Here is a 17,357-nt window from a genome sequence, read left to right on the forward strand (position 1 = left end):
TGTTGTTTTCTTTTATTGAGAATACTAATACGTATTAAAGGATAATAAAAGTTACCAAAAATATTGGACAAAAGAAAAGTCCAACATACGATCAATACCCGACTCCTTAAACAAATAGACGTACGTATTATTAACAGCAACAAAAAACAAACATAGACAACAAAGGCGGCTTTATTATGTACCCGCACATATTTGGTCGGCTTAAACTAAATGTATACACAAAACGTTTACCCTCTCTTTTGCTTTTCTTAACTTGATGTCATAACAGTTAACACAGAATAAAACAAGAATGTGTCATGTCCATAGTACTGGGATGCACAATCGGGGATCAAAGCTCTAATTTGGTATTTGGTAAAAGTTGAAAGATCATATCATAATTAACATGTGTACTAAGTTTCAAGTTGATTTGACCTCAACTTCATTAAAAACTACCTTGACCAAAAACTTTAACCTAAAGCGGGACAGACGGACTGACGAACGGACGAACGAACGGATGAACGGACGCCCATACCAGAAAACATAATGCCCCTCTACATTCGTTCTTGATGGCAACTAACATGAATAAAGAAAATATTTGACTTTACATAACCCTAACTTCTTAGATATTAAAATGCATGTTTATTCTAACGTATAGTATCCTGTGGTAATGTAAGGTGAAGCGGGTAGCGTTTTCTTAAGGATTTCGAATGAAGCCAGTTAGCTGTAAAGGTACAAACAAACATATGACTGTGTTCCAGCGTGTCACCCTATAGAAAGATTCACAAGGAAACTGGTAAATCAATTTTTTTTTAAGTTATTGAAATATCACATTTTGACAATACAATGCAATCCTTTACATCTAATATTACATTTTGAGATAACAATGCAATTCGCAATGCTAAATGTTACATTTTGTTATTACACATTTTGTAAAACTAAAGTATTAACTAATTACAGAAGAAAACAAAACCCGGATACATTACATAAACTAACACAAAAATAGACACACCCGACTAAGTCAAGGCCTCAAAAAGTTAAAAAAAAAAGTGACGTCACATACGAAGTGGTGAAAAGGCACAAAAGTTACGTCACATTTGAAATGCTGAAACATTTTAATCAGATTATATTTGAACTAAATACTGACATTACATTTAATAACTATGCACATTGCAATACTTATTAATGGAAAGCTGAGGTAATTAACTATATTATATAGCTTTGTCCGGTTTGTTTTGAATCTAACTTCAAACGCAAAACATCGTACAGATTATGTTGAACAAAATCAAATCTAAGAAATGAAGGCGGTGATTAATTTTCTTTACCATAACACATGAATATAATAGAAAAGACGTCAACACATTTGACAAAATCCGATGAGAATTACAAATATAACATCAAACTAAATACATGAATTTGGGATAGAGAAGTACCGTAACACGTCTTATTTTAATGCGAATTCACACTCAGTAAAACAGTCACAATCGGGAATCAGTCACGTTCGGTAATTAAAAGATTAGACGACGTAATGACAAACCACAATCTACTATGTGACATCAACACATCAAAACCAAATACATGAATTTGGGATAGAAAGGTACCGTGACACGTCTTATAGTAAATAAATGTGAATTCACACTCAAATATAACGTTAAAATGTAACACACACAGAAACAAACTATAATATAACAATGGCCATATTCCTGACTTGGTACAGGACATTTTTAAAGAAAAAAATGGTGGGTTGAGTCTGGTTTTGGGGCACGCCAAACCTCGCAAAACAGTCACAATCGGGGATCAGTCACGTTCGGTAATTAAAAGATTAGACGACGTAATGACAAACCACAATCTACCATGTGGTAAAAATGTCCTTAGCTAGTTTGGTCAACGACACATCGTATGGATCAACCAGTTCGTGATGGTGTCCATAAAATTTACGGAGTGTCCTCCTCATAACTTTGTTGGAGCAGTTCGTAAGGAGCACACTCCAGTATATGAAGTCCGTATAGTGTGAACAAGCATGAGAATAACGTTCCAATTGTGACATGTAAACACCATACGAAGGGACAGAGGGTATGTTACTGCTCAGAAATGGGAACTAAATCTTTCTACTTATCTTGTTAAATTATCATAAAACTGGTACAGTTAAATGATGAACTACCGACCCCAAGTAAAATTCGAAACGGAGAGTCCCTTATGAAACTGCAATATAAAAAGCTAAAACATTTCACACGACTGAGTATTTAAAAAAATATAATTTGTTAAACAGTCATTTTTTTATATCACTATATCAATGATAAGTAATGTCAACGCTGACTACTGGGCTTAGAAAATTATAATTTACACTATAACATTATAATATATGGTTACAAGAGCGTCATTATTTGTTTACATTTTAACGTCAATTTTTTTACTTGATGGTACTCAAAATAGAATCCGGCTTCTGATTGGATGATACAGGAATGGAATTACTTTTAATCGAAAGCTTATCGAATTAGATTTAGAAAATGCAGAAAATAATATTGACATTTAAAATGTTTAGAAAATATCATTTAAATATGTCTTTTTCATAAAGCGAAAGGAAATAGACGATATTTTTCAACTGAATTAGCGCAATTTTACCCGAATGACCATATATATTTTTTTGATTGTAATGCGACATGTGCAACACTGGCATTGCTAGTAACAGAAACTGCTTCCCGTTTCCTCCTAGTTCGTGTAGTCTTCAAGGAAAAAAATAAGGAACATCAGTGGTAACTAGGCCCATGGAAAATGCATTACGAATAATTGCGCTCTTGCAACCATATTGCTAATGTAAATAATAGATTTCAATATAAAGTTAGGAGGTAGTGTTTTACCTATCAATCTTTCATTTTGAAACATGATAAATTTAAGCTATCACTTGTTTTCATGGTATCTTAGTAATGATAGAGGAACATTGAAAATGAATACAAGGATATGAAATGAAGATAAGATCATGCAGCTGCTAATATATCATCTTTTCTGCTACCATGGTAAACATTTCTGTGAACGTGGTGAATATCTTATTTCCAAAATTATGCAAAAGTAATTCATCAAATTTACAATCTAATTTTTAAATCAATCCAAACAAAGTATATCATGGTAACAAACAAGACTTAGAGGATCGGGAAATAGGACGAGTTTTGTGCTACGCATGCATCACTCTTCGACTGAATTCATATTCAAATTCATGGAAAAGTACACAATCAACACTACTACAATTGAGACAATTTTTCTGGTTTCTAAAGATCAGAGATGGTAAACCAAATCGCTAATTAGTTGCGACACATATGTGCTGTATCGGTCTTTTATTCGATATAGTGACTGCAAAACTTTTGTAGTGACGAGAACAGACAGTATCCCTCACAACTAAGTCGGTTTTAGGGATAAGTAGCACACACCTACGATGTCCGTATAGTGTGAACATGTTCAAACGATTGAATAGTTAATTTATTGCGTGTGTCATAAATGCGTCCATACGTGCCAATAGAGACGACAAAATCAAGATGGGGATAACATTATAGTTTTTAGGTATCCTTAATATCTAGTTTCATTGGATATTCAATATACGATGTGCAATCACTCACTGAAATCGGAGTTATTGAGTGACGGATTAGCATCAATTTATATGAATTTGAATTGATAGAACTTTGTAGTATTAGAGTAACGCAAAAATTGGTGCAAAATTGATAGCAATGAAAATACAGACTGTCTTTTGAATTAAACCACTCAATATGTTGTCGATTAAAAGTCCGGTATTTGTTGTTTTGTTTGGAATAACCGTTTCCTGCTATGAATACACCACCACCAAGCGAATTTACACTCAGTTGAATTGTCAGAATCTAGGAAAGGACACAAATGTTGAAATGACAGATTTGACAAATCTTTTTGTATACATGTGTATCAAGATAAAAGTGTACAATCATGTCGCCAAAGAGTACAGACAAGGACACATCAATTCGCCATTTCAGAATCTAAAGGACTATGGGCGATATCATTGTTCTCACACAAAAATGGAATTACGTTACGTCATCATTGGTTGAATTTACATTGTTTTGTATGTTTTTGACGAATAACAACGTTTTGGTGTACGCTTTTGAAAATATTACCCAGAATACATTAGATTCCGAAACGGCGATTACACTTTTAGGACGATACTGACATTTACCGAGTATTACAGTTAAATCTTGCAGCGTGAGATATACCTTCAATATAAATAAGTTAAATTGTCAAGGAAAGTGATTCAGATTCAACTTGATGGACTTTAAATATATACTCTTCTGTGTTATACATCCAAATGAAATTTATAAACTTAAAAATCGGTCTGCTCTCGAAACATCACGGACGTGTAAAAGGAATTTATTCTCCGAAATGACCTTTTCAATGTTATACCAAGATATTGTGCAAATGAGAGGCAAAATATACCAAAGGGTCCTTTTAATTCATAAATTGAAATTGAACTGAAAACGCCGTTGGTAAAAAGAAAGAGACTAACGGACAAACAGACAACAACAGTTACAAAACACAACTTTGAAAAAACCCACAGAAAACTTGGGTGATTTCATATGCTCCGGAAAACTAGCATGTTGAAGTATACATATATAGATGTATGTGTTTTCGTTGACAATTTAGTGTTTTTTGCATAAAAAAGGCTTTTATATAATTTCTGGTATTAACCATTCTTAGGCTAAAATCAACAAATACTTAGAACAAATAACATCTATCTCATCGAACTTCAAAAATAGGATACAACGATACTATCAAGTCTGCCTCATCTTGCTTTTCATATAGTAAATTGAACATACGAGTCGGTTAAAAACAAAAGCTTCCCAATTGTGAACTTTACATGCGCTGAGAGGAGACAACCATTATATGCTTATTTTATTTTCAAGTTTTTATTTGAATTTTAAGCACATGCACTAATTTTTTGTTTCTTTGATTTCTTTATGCGGGCGTATACTGAAGGTTGTTGAAACTGATTGAAATGATAAAAAAAAAATTTAAAAATCACAATGTTATATTAGCATAAAATATTTTGTACTTAAAATTAATATTCGCATATATATATATTATAAACTATTGGCGGACAAGTCTGCAGCTTAAATTCTCAATTACGAAAAATATGTATATATGGCCTTATAAAAAATGTGCTCTGAACATGTGAAGATGTGGTATGATTGCAAATGAGGCAACTCTTCACAAGTGACCACACTGACACACAAATTAATAACTATAGGTCACCGTACGGCCTTCGACAATTAACAAAGCCCATACCTTATAGTCAGCTATATAGACCCCGAAATGACAATGTAAAACAATTCAAATGAGAAACTAACGGCTTTAATATAGATTACAATGTGAAAATGGAAACTGTATTTAAATCCGATATCGTAGAAACGAAAAACTTGATATATCTTAAAAAGATAATTTTGAGGACAGATTATAAAAAATCAATATAAATTCACAGCGAATATATCCCTACTAAGCTGAGTTCTACGTGAAGTCTACATTTCTCAATCTAATTTTAAATGTTTGGTAGAAAAAAAATATATTTAGACACCGATAAAAGATGTTTGAATGGAAAGAACAGTTAATACCATCACGTTATGCTCTTAAAAGAGGGACGAAAGATACCAAAGGGATAGTCAAACTCATAAATCTAAAACAAACTGACAACACCGTAGCTAAAAGAAAGACAAACAAACAACAGCACACACGACACAACATAGAAAACTAAAGAATAAACAACACGAACCCCACCAAAAACTAGGGGTGATCTCAGGTGCTCCGGAAGGGTAAACAGATCCTGCTCCACATGCGGCACCCTTACAATTACACAACATACAATCCTCTAGAATAAATCTGTATTTCAATAGCAAAGGGAGTAAAACAAATGATGTGGTATGATTGCAAAAGAGACGAATATCAACCAAAATACATATGAAGTGGGTGTAATTATAGAAACCGTACAACTATGAGAAAAACCATAATGCACAGTCTAGTATGTGTTACATTTTAACGTTGCGTCGTTTGTTTTCTCTTAATTTTGAGATATTGAGATCAGACGTGGCACGGTACTTGTCTATCCCAAATTCATGTATTTGGTTTTGATGCTATATTTGTTTTTCTCGTGGGATTTTGTCTGATGCTTGGTCCGTTTCTGTATGTGTTACATTGTATTGTTGTGTCGTTGTTCTCCTCTTATATTTAATGCGTTTCCCTCAGTTTTAGTTTGTTACCCTGATTTTGTTTTTTGTCCATGGATTTATGAGTTTGAACAGAGGTATACTACTGTTGCCTTTAATATTATTTTTCTTCAAGTAAGTTGGTATTCTATTTGTTGCTGCGATTGTTAAGATTTCTTTTACTTTGCGTTTATTGTTACAAAATATGGATGCTGAAAGTAGGGATAATGCTACGTGCATGTAGCTTTGGTTTAAGCCGATCGTATTTTTAAGCCGTACAAAACTATATTAATTTTATTTAGTAATTCATGTTTTTGTTTGTTTGGAATTGTATATTTTCCAATATTGTCAGTAATGTTTATAATCCTTTAAATCTGTTTGGTATGTTAGTATGTTATACAAGATAGTCCAACCATATAAAACAAAAAATTAAGTGCATGGAAGCTAAACATTTTAGTGAAAAGAATAAATTGAATATATGTTTTAACTTTTATTTTAAAGATCTTGGAATTTAAATTTTTCGGATCATCATAACTGGTTTCGATATGACACTGCCCCAGTACGGTTTTATATCAGTACGACTAAGGTCACAAGTGGAACAATGAAAATACCACCAGGATCCTGTGTTGTAGTCTGCACAATTGGTTTTAAATGTGTCGTTGTCCTGGTCCTCAGTTGTAAATTTCATGCCGTTGTGGCTTTTTAAATAATCACCTACAACGACAAATGAGATTTAAGTTATCAAAAGGAATAGATATAGTATATTCATTAACAAACAGCATTAATTAATACTTAGTTTCTAACTTTGTCATATTTATATATCAAACAGTGGCTGGTTGATATATTGAGATTATAATATGTCATTTTTCATATCAAACACCTCACCATCCCTAGGTCATGATATCAGTTCGAGAGCCCCAAAAATGAAATGATAGATTCATTTTATCATATTCTCCAGCTGAAGACATATACACAAAAACAATTTTATAAAAACTTTAAATAAATGCACTTGTTGTAATACTTGTTTTGCATATAATAGATTTTTCTGATTCTTAATTATTAATTTTTATCCAACTTTGTCATGTTTCCACATAAAGACGTACCATTAAAAACTATTGAGGTGGTTTTTTTTGGAATTTCCAGAATGATGTTGAAATGTCATGCAAAAACGTTGCAAATGAGAATGTGATAATAACCAGAGGAGTTGATATAAATTGAAAGCAGTTAATACAAACCAGCAATCTCCGGCGCAGAGTTCATATACGTTCCAATGCTGTACTTAAAATGACATCAAAGTATTGAAAGTAACGGATATGATCTCTGCGCCGGAGACTGAACCAGAAGCAGTTGATACCAAAAGTCATATCTCACGAACTAAGCAATTCTTCAAATGCAATAAAGAGATATATGTACAAATTAGTGTGTTATAATAAGATAAAATTATACCAATTTTTCTATGAATAAAGTCATCACAGAAAAGCCTTAGTATTTCCAAAATTCGAAGTTTTGTTAACAGTTAATATATAATTATGAACAAACCAATGATAACTCAAGTCGGCACAGAAGTAGTGACTACTGGGCTGGTGATACCATTGGGGAATTAAAACTCCACTATCTGTGGCATCGACCCAGTTGTTGTAAATAGACTCGTCTTAGATACCAGGATTGAAATTTTATATTTACACAAGACGCGCGTTTCGTCTACAAAAGACTCATCCGTAACGTCAAAAATGAAAAGTATATTAAAAAAGGCCAAGCAAAGTATGAAGTTGAAGAGCATTGAGGACCAAAAACTCCTAAAAGATTTACCAAATACAGCTAAGGTAATCTATTCCAGTACAGACGATTTCCAAAATTATAAGTTTTGTTAACAGTTAATTTAGTATTATGAACATATCAATGATAACTCTAGTCAATACATATGTGCTGACTATAAGTAAATGATAAATATTGTATATATTATCTATCCGAAAGAGTTATCAATTATATTTCTGTAACAAGGTACAAATTGAAAACATTATGTATAGATACTTCGCTATTCCAAATTAATCACGATCACATCAAGTTCTGTTTGTATTTTCTAATTGATATTTATAACCAGTTTTCGGTAATGTACATTGATTTGTTACACCCTTAACATGCTAAAGGACTTCTGTACTCTCCAGAAACATAATTGATAGTTTTTGTAAATTAAGTATTCATAACATCATAAAATTAGTATAAATGTAGGCAACAGTAGCATGCCGCTGTTTAAAAGTCATCAATTGATTAAAAGCAAACGAATCCAGATCACAAACTTAAACCGATGGTAATACATTTAATACAAGAAGAAATAGTCGAATCAATAGACACACTAGAATGCAACAAAAAACAAACAACAATGCAACATACATAGAAACCAACTATTAGAAAACAACTACCATACTCTAAGCATTAATTTGTTTAACAACCGACGCGTCTATAGCTTAACGTTTTGGAATGTTTTATTTGTAATGCTCTTCAGCTGCGTTATTGAATTCTCATTACTTTGAAACAATTAAATTCATGCAATAGACATTTTAAAATTCAGAATCAAAATATCGAGCGACATACATCATTCATTGGTTTGGATATAACTAAATATTTTGTTGTTGTTTTGATTATTATATACTTTTCCTCCGTGCACAGTCTAGCCTAATTCATAACCTTCAAACGGATATATCTGATATTTGCCCCCAGAGCTTGTCCTTGATTAATTTTGCTTTGTGTCATATAGATAATAATATTTTACAATAATAGAAACTAACATATTAGTATGAAACACAGAATAAAACATGGTAAAACATATGAATACTTATGAATGAAAACAAACTCCCTCGCTTTTCATACCAAAAACACTTTAAACATAAAAACTACGAAATTTTCATACTACGAAGCACTGTGATCATTTTTAGAAAGGTTGAAAAATGAAGGCGAACAAAGGGCATTTCCGACTCATAGGTCAATAATAAACTGACAACGGTAAACAACGAAAATGACGACTGGCCAAACAACAGTATGTAAAACACAAATCGGAAAACGTAAGAGTGAGCAATACCACAAAACAAAGCACAGGGAATATATCAGGTGATTCCGGAAGGGTAAGCAGAAATTGCTCCTCTTGTGGCACCTATCTTGTTGCCCACATAAGCATAAACTCGGTGATAAGTCTTATTCAAGTAGCCATACGCGGGGAAAAGTGGACAGAACTGGTATTAGGAAAACGTTTTCATTATCTGCTGAAAGACCAACAATATTTGAAATAGCTCACCTGCATTTCCGGAGTAACCGCCAACTGTAAGTTTGTATTTTGATGCAGAGTCTCCGACAACAAATGTTTTATACACAGCGTATATTGTTTTGTTATTTTTGTCCACCATGTCCACTCTCAACTCGTACTTTCCACTGGAGGTCAACATATGGATGTAATTGTTGCCTGTATAATAAACAAAATGTATATCAAAATTACATGCAGAATATGAATTCATCACGAATATAAAAATAGCATTTATAATATGTATTAATCACTAACTACATGCATTAATTATAATGCCTACTATCTTTCTTAGTCTGATTACTCATTTTTGTCGATAGTTAAATTAAAAACAAAACTTACCGAACCAGAAGTCTCCATTGATATCACCAAATCCATTTTCGCATTCTTTCCATGTACGTTTAAAACCAACAGATCCACTATACCGTTTTAACATAACCTGATAAATAGGCAATTTGATAGCGAATTATTTGACATATCGAAATAATCAGGTTATTAAATTGTCTTTACATTTTCGGTAAAATTAGTTTCTTCTGTAAACACCTTTGTTAAAAAAGAACGTTATTATTTGTTCAAGTTTGTAGAAAGTTATATTTTACACCCAGTCATTAATACTGTATTAATTATAGTTCTAAATCAAGCAGAAGTATTATAAAGATGGCCCTTTTTTCGATATATGTATGTCGTAACAATTGTTAAAAAAAACCCGTGAGATGAATTCATTTTATAAACTGTACAGCAAATAATTTTTATGCCTCAGGTTGATAAATTAAGTCCTACCGTCCATCCTCCCCCGTCTGTGGTCATATCGCAGTACGCCTGAACAGGATTATCTCTCCATGGATAAATCTTGTAAACACCATCATTCAGTTTCTTCTTTGTTTTCTTCTTTAATTCTGTACAGTCTTTGTACTTTGCAATTGGTAAACATATTCCTGTAAAAATATCGAGCATCGATTTGTTTATTGCAATCTTATCTTTTGCATTATAACTAAGGATGTGCTGTCTTTCTACTTCTATTTTTGAAGTTTACGCTAATATTGTTAAACCCCTCTGGGATTTTATCCTGGCTATGCATTATTCTTAGTAACAGTATTTGAAACAAAATTAAAAACAAAGTTACTCAATTTTTTATTATATTTTTTGACATTTCTTGTACATTTTGAAAAATTATTTTCCATTACATAACATTACAGAAACATAAAAGACAACCTTTTCCAGCCAATATCTTTCAAATGCCTATATTGCATACCACCAGGACTTATTTAAACACAAAATAACGACATCTAACTTAAATAATAATCGATTTGGTACGGCAATAGAACAACAACTAAACAACACGATGATTTGTCTAAAAGTCAAAATAAGGTCTTGCACAATTTAAAATCACCTTTTGTGTCCTGTTTGAGTAAGTCAAATATTCGCCGAGTTTCCCTCTCTCCTTTTGATTCTAAAAAAATACCAAGAATAAGTCAGCTCTCATAAAATAAGTGATATATGGAAATAAAATCCGATAATAAACAGAAATTACGTAAATCAATACAATGTTTAAAGACTATTTCATTCTATATATACGTCTAAAAGAGTCCTCAAATCACATTTTACTTGCATGTGTTTGAATGTTTAGATTTTTTTAATGTCTGTAAATCTAAATGCAAGGTGCATTTCAAGAACTCGTCATGTTGTTTCAAATCAAAATTTTAAAAAAATTATTACGTTTCCTATCTTTAATACTAAATGCAAATTTCTTGTGAGTCAGATTTTTCAGAGTAAATGCTGTTATCACCGCAGTATATTCATTTGAAATAAAAAAACAGATTTTTATATATAGAGTTTAAAAAAATCCTAAATACAAAACAGTTATCCTCATAGCTATAAAAATATGTGTAGTATACTAATATGAGGGAATAGAAGAAATGAAAGAGAAAACGTATGTCGGGAATGAAATTATGACGATGTCTAGACGAGTTAAGGTACTTTCTCACACCAGATACATGTATCTCGTGAAAATCAAATTCAAAGCCAGAGGCAGAACAACAAAAGGATGTTGAGCTATAGAAATACTAGTTTTATCATCTGGCTATAAGATAGAACCATGCTTTATATATACGTCGTTTTAAATGCTTAAGGCGAGTTAACACTCAGCAACGTCCCGCCAGAATGGGAGCTGTAACTCATATTTAATTAGACAAAATGCCTTTTTCTAAAGCTTTATTACAAACTTTAATTTTCATAGAAAATCTAAAGTTTCCATCCTTCATCCAGGTGACTTGAAAGAACCTTAATATTGTCCTCACTTGTCCTCAATTTGCTTTACATATTTTCTATTGGGCTTCAAGCAAACAACAATGCATCAATAAATTACAAAAAAAAAGAGTCTGATATAACTTTTCTATTTTTATAAGTTTGAGTTACATGATTGATATTTTCTTTGGAAAAATTAGCAAACATTAGACTGATATTTTGTACTATGGTCGTTGTGTTCTTTTTGTGGATTACCACGAAAAAGAATCGATTACAGATAAAAGTGAAGAACATTGAAGCCTGTTTGCTATCCATTATCATTTATTATCATTTTCAAAGGAAAACAATGATGAGATTTGAATTGCGAATTGTTACTTTTGATGCAGATAAGTTTTTATTACAATTGTTCTATTCCATTATTATTTGGAATACCTACACAGTATATAAATGATTAAAATCTGTAACAGAAATACCTTCAATGATCCACTTTATTTCTTTTCTGAGTTTTGTATTAAATTTCACCACATCTTTGTATGCTTCAATATCTAAAACATAATCAAAATGGTGATCACTATTACAAATTCATTGCAATGACTATCATACATTAAAATTAGTTGTATATAACCATTATATTGTTGACCTTTTTTTTTTATAAAAACGAAAAACTCAACGGTTAAAATCGATGAAAATAAGTCACATATATTCATGAACTGTTAAACCAGTCATGCATTTTTAAAAACAGAAATATGCCTTGCAGTTATGCTAGTGCCCATGATTCGTGTTGAAGAGGAAACGTTAATAAATATATGACAAAAAAACAACATATTTTCAGTAGAAAACTAACATAAAAGCTCATATATAGTTAGATAAAATGAACTGCACTAGATGCGCATTTCGACAGTAAATGTCTTCACGTCTTGTCTAATGTCCATGAAAGGTGTACACACAAACACGATATTGTATTGGGCAATGACCGAGTAGAAATCATATTGCTTTGAAGTGTTTAAAAGTAGATTATGAACTTATATTCAATAAATGCGTTTCCCTGAAATTTACTAAAGACATGTTTGTTTACGATAATAATTTAAATTAAACTTTAAACAGTAAAGACCCATATGATGCATATCTTCAGAATTTGATATTAAATTTTAAAAATTTAAAAGAGGTTCTCAACGTTCTTAACATGAGATACAATTTATTACATACCTTCTAGAATATTCTGGGTATCCTTTTTCAGCTCTTTCACAGTTTGTTGTGGGTTACTATGGATGCATATATCTAAGCAACAGTAAAAAATATAAACGTATATAAACAGAAAAAAAACGGTTTCATGAGAACATTGAGAGCTTTTTAAAACTAATTATCATTTGCTTATTGTTGGGGTAGTACTCTTGATACCATTTTTTGATAATTGAAGGTGTTTGTAATATGCTTTTAAATTTTGAAAGATATTCAACAGCCTTGATCATCAATTACTAATATGCATTGAATGAAAGATATATGAAAGCATACATAAAAAAATGAAACAGTGTCAAAATCATATTTCTAAATGGAAAAAATGAAATGCTATTACCCACTCTTAAGTTATAGAACAAAAAAGGAAATACCCCCAAAATATGATATTAATGATATATCACTAACATGCGTTATGTATATAGACAATTAAAAGTCGTTTACAGTCCCTTACCTTGTAACTCCTGCATCATTTTGTCGACTCTCACATCATCCTCCGAGGGCTCGCGGTCATTTCGAACAGCTGAAATATATAATTTGGTTGTGAAATAGTATTACTCCCTTTTTTAAAGATATAGTTTAACCATAAAAATGCCCATGTTTTCTGATTGATATTTGAACGCTATTTCGCTAAACATTCCGCGCGTGTTGTAATAGACATTTAAACAAAAACACATGGTTCAGGACTCTTCAGAAACACTTAATATATTTAAATATGTGAACATGCAGTTTTTCAACATGCCAATTTAGGAGGGATTAAAAAAATGCGCTGACCTTCCATTGCAGAAATAATAGGCTCTGCAACAATTTCGAAAGTTGAATACATATATATATATTGAGCAGATTTAATTCAAAGATAACTCAAAACCCATATTAACATGACATATTATGTTTTTAATATGATTACATAAAAAAAAATTAAAACATTTAAATGACACATATTTGAAGCCTTGTTAAATATTCAAAATTAACTTTCAGACATTTTGTAATAAACAAATGCACAAAGTCACAGTTTAGCAAAAAAAATATTAGTAAAATAGAACGAAAAACTTTTAAAGCAATAACATGGCATAATGAGCAACAAACTTCCTATCTTTGAAAAACACCTTTGAAGGCAGTAAATAAGATGCAAAAAAAAACCGTCTAAGTAAACATCTACGACTGAGTTGTTTTGCCAAATTTCATTACGTAACCATCTTCATTTCTACAACATCTCCCTTGTTTCTTATTTGTAAGTAACTTTACAATGTATGTACATTAGGCTCAGTTTTGATTGATAAACAAGTAAATAAAAATAACATAGTCTGATGATTATACACCAAAGTCACACTTGGGATCTAAAGGATAATAGTTTGAAATATATATTATATCATTTTAAGCTTTTTATTAAAATGAACAGATAAATTGCCATAAAATATTATATTCCTATCATTAGTCAATGACTTTTGTTATCATTCTGGCAGTCTTAAATTATTTAGATTTACATGGATCAATAATGTATCAATTAAATTAAAACACTGAATTCAGAAACTTGGATAAGCATTAATTATAGCGATTCTTCAACCATCGACGATAATATAAATTTGAATATTACGAGTTCAGGTATATCTTATACACATATTAAAATGAAGAGTTTTTTTTTTTTTTTGATTTTGAGAAATAATTCGTTTCCCAATTGTCGCTCTATTTCAACAAGCAATTTCTATAAAGAACTGGTCTCTATAAACATAATAAATAACTTTTATAAGTAAACATATTTTAACACATTGTGGCATTTATTTCTACATTTCAAATTGATCAACGGGTAAAAAATATAATTTGAAAATGTCATACGGTTCTACGACTTGTAAATAATATATTCCTGCATTAAATCTAACATAAATTTCATTCAAATTAAAAAACTATGTACTAATTTTAAAAAATCAATATCTAATTATATTTCGTACTCATGAAATTTGACAATGGACTCCAGTCTAAAGATACTAAACATGCTAAAAACATTTTTGTTTATTGGACTTCTGTCGATCTTAGCATGTTCACAATCCCCCCTTTGTGTTGAATAGTTAAGACGTTTCGAAGTTAAGAAAAAAGATTAAATAATGAGCAGATTTATTTCATGGATAACTCATTATACATGCTTCATTAGCCTGTAATTCAGTGGTTGTCGTTTGTTTATGTGTTTTTTTTTTCTTTAATTTTTTTACATAAATAAAGCCGTTAGTTTTCTCGTTTGAATTGTTTTACATTGTCTTATCTGTCTTATCGGGGCCTTTTATAGCTGACTATGTGGTATGGGCTTTGCTCATTGTTGAAGGCCGTACGGTGACCTATAGTTGTTAATGTCTGTGTCATTTTGGTCTCTTGTGGATAGTTGTCTCATTGGCAATCATACCACATTTTTTTTTATATAAACATGATGTTCAAAGATGTAAATATAGTTATATAAAAAATATCATAATCTATCAACACTTATATGACATGTATTTGAAGGCTTGTAAAAAATCAAAATTATCTTTCAAACATTTTGTAAAAAACAAATACTTATATTTTCAGTTTAGCAAAAATTGTATTAGAAAGATTCAAAGAAAAACCTTTTAAAAGCACACAACCATAACATGGCAATATGAATAGAATATTTTGAAACAATCGCTAACAAATATTAGTTCCTATCTCAGAAAAAGCACTTTTGAAGGCAGTAAATAAGATGTGAAAAACGTTTAAGAAAACATTAACGACTATGTTTTTTTTTAATTTTATTACGTAACCTTCTTCATTCTAACAATATCTCCCTTATTCCCTTATTTCCCTTTTGTTTCTAAACTTTTTACGTAATTTGACAATATATGTACATAAAATGCATAAGGCTCAGTTTTGATTGCTTAAACAAGTAAATAAAACTAACACAGTCTGATTATTCTACACCAAAGTCACAATTAGGGTCTTCAGAAATAATAGTTTGAAATATATAATATATCATTTTAAGCTTTTTGTTAAAATGTACAGATAAATCGCCATAAAATATTGTTCCATATAACAACTAATAGTCTATGAATGATTTGGTTATCATTATAGTAGTTTCAGATTAATGTGAAATACATGAAATATATCAATTTACAAAACTCAAAAAATTTAGAAAGTTGAGCATGCATAAATTATTGAGATTCTTTAACAATCAATGATAATCTGAATTGAATATTGCGAGTTTATGAAATATCTTATACACATTTTGAAGGTTTTTTACTTTCGAGAAATTTTCTTATCCAAATTGTCTACGCATTTCTACAATCAATTTCTATTTATAACTTGTTTCTATAAATAACTTTATAGATCGGTTAGACTAGGTAGAACATATTTTAACACATTGTGACATTTATTTCTAAATTGATCAACGAGTAAAACAAATAATTTGAAAATGGTATACAATTCTACGACTTGTAAATTATATATTCCTGTATCAAATCTAACATGATTTCATTTAAATACAAACACACTGTACGATTTAGAAAAAAAAACCTAAGTATATTTCGTTCTCATGAAATTTGACAATCATGACAATGGACTAAAGCAGAAAGATACAAAAAAGGCTAAACACGGTTTTGGTTATAAGACTTGTATCGATCTTAGCATGTTCACAGTTTAGTTTTCCTTTGTTTTGAATAGTTCAAGCTGTGTTTTTGTCATAAACATACATGTACAGGTTTTCTCTTGTGAAGAGTTATTTCATTGGCAAAAATACCACACTATCTTTTTTTATAAGTAGATGAATTGGTACGGCATGAAACGAACGTAATCAATAAATAACATTTAATATTACCTCTGACCATAGGCACATCTTTGAACAGCATACGACCAGTCCGGAATTTAACAAGACCAACCAAAGAAAGATTTTGTACATTATGGAAAAGTTTCACATGTAGCACCACAGATAGACTAGACGCATATGGCAAGTGTTTATTGAAGACGCTAAGTTTGATTATCAGACTTAATTACAGTTTTGCGTGTCAGAAACAGTCCCTGTTGATACATATATACACCAGATGTTTACTGTTTATTTGTTTTACAGTACGTTTGGAAATTTACCAGTTGGTTTAGTCCACGTAAAAATTCGAACCCAATTAATAATGTTTTCAAATCTAATATAATTGTTTCTGTCCTTGATCCTAATTATTTGATTTTGTTCTACACTCCTATTCATCATATTTCTGTCTAAATAAGTCACATTTCTGTCTAAAAAAAACTCACATTTTTGTCTAAATAAGTCACATTTCTGTCTAAATAAGTCACATTTCTGTCTAAATTAGCCACATTTCTGTCTAAATTAGTCAAATTTCTGTCTATATTAGTCACATTTCTGTCTAAATAAGTCACATTTCTGTCTAAATAACTCACATTTCTGTCTAAATAAG

General features: G+C 30.8%; 1 protein-coding gene across 1 annotated transcript; it reads right to left on the reverse strand.

Moving 5' to 3' along the window:
• Window positions 1-6,659: 6,659 nt before the first annotated feature.
• Window positions 6,660-16,873, reverse strand: LOC139498247 (fibrinogen-like protein A). Its single transcript, XM_071286616.1, has 9 exons — window positions 16,766-16,873; window positions 13,406-13,474; window positions 12,925-12,996; window positions 12,192-12,263; window positions 10,865-10,924; window positions 10,255-10,409; window positions 9,817-9,913; window positions 9,472-9,636; window positions 6,660-6,896 (listed from the first exon to the last, which is right to left on the reverse strand). Exons 1-9 carry the CDS (start codon window positions 16,794-16,796, stop codon window positions 6,694-6,696), a joined length of 924 nt encoding a protein of 307 aa, XP_071142717.1. The 5' UTR covers window positions 16,797-16,873; the 3' UTR covers window positions 6,660-6,693.
• Window positions 16,874-17,357: the final 484 nt, after the last annotated feature.

This window comes from Mytilus edulis, chromosome 12 (assembly GCF_963676685.1).
Source record: "Mytilus edulis chromosome 12, xbMytEdul2.2, whole genome shotgun sequence".
NCBI lineage: Eukaryota > Metazoa > Mollusca > Bivalvia > Mytilida > Mytilidae > Mytilus > Mytilus edulis.

Bases quoted from the DNA above. Each gene is read 5' to 3' on its own strand.
- LOC139498247 (XM_071286616.1), bottom strand. From the start codon at position 16,796: ATGCTGTTCAAAGATGTGCCTATGGTCAGAG. The intron at 13,475-16,765 runs GTAATATTAAAT...TATATATTTCAG, and splicing joins AGATGTGCCTATGGTCAGAG to CTGTTCGAAATGACCGCGAG. The intron at 9,637-9,816 runs GTAAGTTTTGTT...TTTATTATACAG, and splicing joins CAATGGAGACTTCTGGTTCG to GCAACAATTACATCCATATG.